Raw genomic sequence first — 7,147 nt, forward strand, 5'->3', positions numbered from 1 at the left:
ACCTTCTCGGCGTCTTTCAATACGGAAATAATTTCTTACATTTGAAATTACATTTATTATAATTTTATTAAATTTTCGACCATGCCTATATTTATTAACATAAATTTTATGAAATTAAAAATCACTTGATTAATCTGATTAGTTAATTTTATAAATATTCTATAGAATACATTTTATCGTTAAATAATTTGAAATTTTTTAAATCTGGTGGTCCAACAATTAGGCAAATTATTTACTATATTAATCGAATATATAATATCAAATTATACCAAAACACTATCTATAGTTATGAACAATAATTATCGTAATAATTCATAAATAATTATAACTTAATTATATGTATATATATATATTTTAGTAATTCTTAGGTAAAATTGTAGTTTTGCCCCTGAAGTTTCTTTATGACTTATGAGCAATGATTATCTTAGATTATTCATCGAAGCAACACCTCTCTCAAGTATCAAAATTTTTGCAATGTTGCCTGGACTAATCGTCAACGATGCTGACTGATAAATGCAGGGTGAATCTTCTGTTTTAATTGATAATTGAAAAATATTTAGATTAAATGGCATTTTCAACCCTAAAATATTTGGGAGGAGTAATTGATGTCCTAAAATTCAATAATATAACTCAATTGGCAATTTTTTTTTATTGAAATATGTGGCATTATGTTTAGAGTACTATATGATTTGCCATTCCAGCCAAGTATTCATTAGTTAACAATGAAACAAGTCGTTTAACCTGAACTATAGCAATCAACTAACAGTTCTATGACATATTTTAGGTGTTAATCATATGATTATGTCACATATTTTAATTAACAATAGAATAAAGGGAAGAAATGTAAGCCATTATTTTGGCAAGTCAATTGGGCATTCCCAGTTTAAAAAAAAAAAAACTCTATAAATGCAAACTTATGATAAACTAACCGCATATGATCAATGGTTATGTATGTATATATATATTGGTTAGGTATAATTATAATTTTTAGTTATAGTCAACACTGTTAACTAGTTTGAGTTTAGACTTTTTAACTCATGAATACTTTATTAGAATGTCAAGTCATCATGTAGTACTTTAAATTAACATGAAATTGATTAAGCAAAAAAAATGATAATACCTGATACCAATTATTTTATATTATTATACTTTTGTGTGCTAGTTGCTCCTTTACAAAAAGTTGAAGCGAAAATGCTCTTTTAATTCGTGCTCCTTTGAAAAAAACCCTAAGGACAAAAATCTATCTTAACTCTAGTTTTCATTCAATCAAAATATTTAGTAATTCCTTCATCTCAAATTATAAAATAACTTGAGATAAGATTACACATAGGGCATGCTAATAAAGTTAGATAATGACACTTTACGAACTTATTTTTTAAAATAAAAATACAAACTTTTAAAAAATTCTTAATTTTAATATAACTTTAAATTTATAATCATTTCATTTTCTCTTTCTACTGGAAGGGTAGAATTGTAAAAATATCATTGATGAAATGTTATTTTTATCAAATTGTATTATATTTTAGGAAAATAAAATACCTTTAAAATTATCTTATAATTTAAGACATAACAAAATACTTCCAAAATTATGATGCAGCTGCTTTTGGTACACTCATCCAGAATGACCAAGGAAATTGAATTTGGGGCTTTTTTTTGAAATACTTTGAATTTCACCCTAGCACTATCACTTAATTCATGGGTATATTCTTGAAGATTTTAACATTTATTGGAATGGAAGGTTTAACAAAATTAATATCTACTCTAAATTTACAAAAGCATTCATTCTTACACGCAATAATTTCTTTGTAAACCATCCACTTAATAAAATTATTAACAAAATTAGAGAGCTTGTTATAAGAAATTAGACGATTACCTTTGAACATATTATTAAAGATATCACATTTAATTGTTTTAATTGGCTAGCTCACAAGACTTTCATCAATAATATAGATATTTAGATTTTTGAAATCACACAGTTTTATTGTCACAATATTTTATACGCTGATATAATTTAAACTGCCTTTTTATATAGTTTTAACTATACCTTGAATTAAAAGACAAAAAATATAATCTTAAGATAAAATGGTGAGAGAGGAAACAACTTTCCAGGCCTATTGAATCCGCAATCACTTAAAGGAGAACATAGGGGTGTCTCTCTCTCTCTCTCTCCTTCTCACCCTCTCTCTCTCACTCTCACACTCTTTTATCATTCTCTCTCTCCCCCCCGGCCTCCGGGTCCTTAACAGTAACTCAACATTCAACAAAGACCAGACCACACACACACCAGACCAGATTCATAGGGAGCAACTTCATCATCATCACCATCTCTCTTCCACCAAACCCCCCACCCTTCTCTCTGATAAGTCAATCCCATCAATCAAATCAAAGAATCTGAGAGAGAGAGAGAGAAAGTCCTCTAATCAATCAATCACAACACAAAAAGAGAAACAAAGATAAGAAACAAACATGTCCGCGTCGTCCACTGCTTCCTTTTCACCGGACCAGAACCTCCTCTCTCCCTCCGACCAGCTCTGTTATGTCCATTGCGATTTCTGTGACACTGTCCTCGCGGTATGTATATATATATATATATTCACTTCTTCTTCTCCTTCTTTACTCTTCTCTAATAGGTATGCCCTAATTTCTTAATCTTCTTTTAGGTGAGTGTTCCTTGCACCAGTTTGTTCAAGACTGTCACTGTGCGATGTGGTCATTGCACCAACCTTCTCTCTGTCAATATGCGAGGCCTGCTTCTTCCTTCTGCCAATCAGCTTCATCTCGGACACTCCTTCTTCACTCCCCAAAATCTTCTGGTATAATCCAAGCTAGGGTTTTTTATCCTTCTGTAAAAGAATGCTTCTAGTATTTACTACTGTATCTTCTCTGCCTAATTTGCAGACATTTCCAGGTCTGCAATTGACACTTTTTAACAGATCTTTTTCGTAGATATTGCTAAATATATATTAAGTAGAGTCATGGTTTGGAGCATTGAGAACTACTGAATTATTTCGGTTTTACTCTCAGGAGGAGATTCGAAGTGCACCTTCAACAAATATGGTAATGAATCAGCTACCGACTAGCCCAAATGATTCAGTGATGGCAATGAGTACCATGCGAGCGCGACCTGAGGAAATCCCTAAGCCTCCGCCGGCTAACAGACGTGAGGATATAATATTCTCCATAATAATTTCTCTGATTTTCTTTTTCTTTCTTGTTTACGTTTTTCTTTTCTTTTTTCCCCCCCCTTTTTCTATTGAACTGCGGGTGGGTGTACTCATCAGAGATTCTTCTTCTGATACCACCAAAGAAAAGTTAGAAAAAGAGGGTAAACAATCTGCTGATCAATGGTGTACTCTTTAATCTTAAGCTTTATAATGACCAATTAAACAATAGAGTACAGAAAAAGTAAGCAAAAGTTGTTTCCCCATCAAAGCTCACTTGTCAATCTGAAACAGTAGACTGTGTCTGAAAGGGGTTTGGTTACATGCTTCAAGTGGTAGGGATGAAAACCAAGAATCTTCTCCCCATTTTTCTCACTATCTTATAATTTATTCTAAACATTAAACTTCCAAAACATTCAAAGTGATTGTTGTTTCCAAAACAAATCAATAAACTAAAGTTCTTTCTTTTGAAATCTCATTTATGTCTATGTTCTTATGCTTTAATTTTCTTCCGTTCACTCACTGAGTGAGAGACAGAAGGATAAATATGTATGTAGAGAGAGAAAGAGAAAGAGACAGAGAGAGACAGACAGACGCACGAACAATTCCCTCCCGAAAATATAGTGATGAATCCATTGAGATTGTGATTGTTAGAAATATAATGATGAGGTAATGATGGGCGGGGGGAGAGATTAGGCAAAAAGGTCAGCGATGTGGTACTAATATTTGTGTGCCTGTAATGTTGGGGATTGATGTGCAATGTCTGTGTTGTGCATGTCCAGCTCCAGAGAAGAGACAGAGAGTTCCATCTGCTTACAATCGCTTCATCAAGTAAGGTTTAATGACATTTATTATTTTTTTAATCTGGATTACATATTCTTGCCAGAAAATTACTGGTTAATTTTCTTTCTGTCAAGTCATCGTTAAATATTACTGAAGTGAATATAATAAATTTTTTAGATATATATATATATTCATTTAAAAAATTATTACAACTAATGAAACCAAACGAGCTTAAATATTATACATGAGAATAATGAGTTGAAAGAAAGACAAAGAATTGATAACAATGTTGTGCTGATAGCAATTGGATTTGTGAAAGACTTTTAACATCATGCAAATTTTAGGGATGAGATCCAACGTATCAAAGCTGGGAATCCTGATATAAGCCACAGAGAGGCTTTCAGTGCTGCTGCAAAGAATGTAAGATCCAAGAGCATTTTACTTTATTAGAATATTAATATCGATGATATTAACTATTTATCTATTTTCTTAGAACTTCTGGATTTTTATTTTCACATAGATATTCAATGATATCATTTTTATTTTTAAAAATAAAATTTTATAATAATTTATCTAAAAGATATTTTCAATTTTAACCTTTTTCTTTAAATAAAGGTAATTTATTTAAAAATCTTTCTGTTCAATTAATTTAAAAAATCTGGCTAAAAAAGTATTTGTTGATGTTATTTTTATTTTATTAAAAATTAAACTTTCAAATCAATTATCATAATGATTTACCAAAATAAAATACCTATAAACCTTTTCTTCAAGAGCTTATGTTATTTTTAAGTCAATAATAATACATGGGTATTTATTAAATTTATGACTAACCTTTCCTCAATTCATTAAGTTATTTTAACCGATTGGGAAAGGTTGGCTTCTTTTATAAAATTAAAAGATACTCATATATTATTGTTGACCTAAAGATATAAAAAATTCATGAAAAAAATTGTACATATTTTTATACCTCAACCCTGAATAAATTCTTTTTTCACAAAAAATATTGACAGAATATAGGCTCTAATTTTTCACATGGAAAGGTTATTACCCCCCCCCCCCCACTTGGGTCTCAAAATTTTTGTTTTACGGTTCACTTGACTTGTGTCTTTCAGTGGGCCCATTTCCCTCACATCCACTTCGGTCTGATGCCTGATCATCAACCCGTGAAGAAAGCCAATGTCCGCCAGGTACTACTAAAAACCCTAGCTAGCTACCTTATCTTGATTTTTTCCCCTTTTCTTCTCCCACAATAAATTAATAAAAGCCTATTATTCACAGTGTTCTAACGAGTTCTCATATTTATGGGTGTAGGAAGGAGAGGAGGTGCTTATGAAAGATGGTTTTTTCGCTCCAGCAAACATTGGGGTCTCCCCATTTTAGACGTCATTTAGGGTTTTCTGGTCTTGTTCTAAGTAATGGAACTATATATATATATATATATATATGACTCTTTGAATTATGGATTGATGTTGTGGTCGTAATCCGTAGTGTTGAAAGCTGTTATCTTATGTTAAGGATTGTGGATGGAAGAGGATTCTGACATATATCCTTTGGTTCTGTGAATTAAAAATAAGGGGTTTTAATTTTCTGTTGCCATCTCCAATGACATTATAGATGTTGTAAGAAACCTACCTCAAGAATAGCTCCACCCTCCCCCCGTTCCCCCCCCCCCCCAAAAAAAAAAAACAATAAAAGAACTCATGAAGTATTTGCTTAAAGTGGCACGTTTCGTCGAAGGTAGTAAGTATTCAGAGGTTTAAACGGGCCCGGTTTCAAATTCTTACCCACCCAAGTCACATTTATACTGTGGTTTAATTCTTGTGATGGCAAAGGGGGGAACGAAAAATTTAGGATTAGTTTGCATGCGTATAATGATGTGGTTTACTCAGATGAGCATACAATAAATACAAAAGACGAAATTTTAGCTGAATTCCGGAGGAAAGCTTTGCTCGCAAAGTCAATCGATTTTTTTTTTTATTGGTTAAGGTAAAATTTTTATTCCTAAACTTTTTGGGAGGTGCAAAGGGAAAATTTGTCCAAAAAATTTCTATTAGGTGCAACGATCGATATTCTCAATTATCAATTGGTGTAATTTTGCCCTAGTGTCAGCAATTATGATTTTTTTGTAGAGGAAAATTAATAAATGTAGGAAAATGGGAGTTGCCACTGAAATTATTAGGGAAATCTTGGAAAATTATATAAAAGAAAATAAAGTTAAGGATGGTTTGCAAAAGATTCAAGAGTTGCTTGTGTGGGAGGAAGGGTATGAGGTAACCCACGACAACCATTCATATGGATTGTTACCTTAGGCCGATTGCATAAAATTAAATTGATCTTTTAATATCTTTATTTACACCTTTATAATCACATGCCAATTAAAGACACAAAAATGATATTTAATCAAAATAAATTATTTATTTATATTGGAGGACTTGACATAGGATAAAAGCCTAAGGCCTACGTGATGGGAAGAAAAAGAAAAAGAAGTAGTCAAAGATATTGAAGATTGAGAAGATTGGAAGATCGAAGATTATTAGGATATTTTATTAGTAAGGAATATTTTATTTTGATTATCGTAATATTTGAATTATTATCATCTTTTCATTTAACTTTAGGATTTTAAGAATATCTCGTATTTAATTCTAGACTTAAGATTGATGCTTATAAATAGCGTCTTAGCTCATTTGTTTTAGATGTACATTTAATTGAATAAGAATGATATTATTTTGCTTCTCCTTTAAGTTTTTCTCTTCTCTCTAGTGATCTCTTTCTCTCTTTTCTATATTTTTCCCCTTCTCTTTCCCCATTTTGTATTAATTGGTATCAGAGCCAAAGTTCACACACTGCTTCTATTACTAAACCCACTCTAAAATACCTTCTCAGTATCAAGAATCATCATAGGAAAATGCTTTAGGAGATAACTTTATAACTTAAGGATTCTTAAGTTACTTGGTAAGATTCTTTGATTTTAAGCTTTAATCTTTGAGCCTTTTGGACATTATTACAAAGGTATTTATTTTGTTCATTTGCTACTTGTTTCATTTCCTAATTCCTTTCCATTATTCTTGACTATTTCAATTTTTTCTTCATTTCAAGCCATTTACCATATTTCTTTCTTTTGCTCTTATTTTGTTTAGTTCCCTTCCTTTTCTTATTTAATTATTTTTCATATTTTCCTTGCTTTCCTTTATTCCTTTGATCCA

The 7,147-nt window shown here is 31.2% G+C and overlaps 1 protein-coding gene across 1 annotated transcript; it reads left to right on the plus strand.

Moving 5' to 3' along the window:
• Window positions 1–2,163: 2,163 nt before the first annotated feature.
• LOC129289459 (axial regulator YABBY 1) lies at window positions 2,164–5,403 on the plus strand. Its single transcript, XM_054926227.1, has 7 exons — window positions 2,164–2,571; window positions 2,661–2,813; window positions 3,025–3,160; window positions 3,944–3,992; window positions 4,289–4,364; window positions 5,057–5,131; window positions 5,256–5,403. The coding sequence occupies exons 1-7, from the start codon at window positions 2,467–2,469 to the stop codon at window positions 5,322–5,324; spliced, it is 663 nt and encodes a 220-aa protein (XP_054782202.1). The 5' UTR covers window positions 2,164–2,466; the 3' UTR covers window positions 5,325–5,403.
• The last annotated feature ends 1,744 nt before the right edge of the window (window positions 5,404–7,147 follow it).

Source organism: Prosopis cineraria, unplaced genomic scaffold, assembly GCF_029017545.1.
Source record: "Prosopis cineraria cultivar Desert tree isolate PC_DT_omini unplaced genomic scaffold, ASM2901754v1 PC12, whole genome shotgun sequence".
Classification (NCBI taxonomy): domain Eukaryota; kingdom Viridiplantae; phylum Streptophyta; class Magnoliopsida; order Fabales; family Fabaceae; genus Prosopis; species Prosopis cineraria.

Excerpts from the sequence above, each read along its gene's own strand:
- LOC129289459 (XM_054926227.1), top strand. The coding sequence starts at position 2,467 with ATGTCCGCGTCGTCCACTGCTTCCTTTTCACCGGACCAGAACCTCCTC. Across the intron at positions 3,161-3,943 it reads GCCTCCGCCGGCTAACAGAC|CTCCAGAGAAGAGACAGAGA; the intron begins GTGAGGATATAA and ends GTGCATGTCCAG. Across the intron at positions 3,993-4,288 it reads GCTTACAATCGCTTCATCAA|GGATGAGATCCAACGTATCA; the intron begins GTAAGGTTTAAT and ends TGCAAATTTTAG.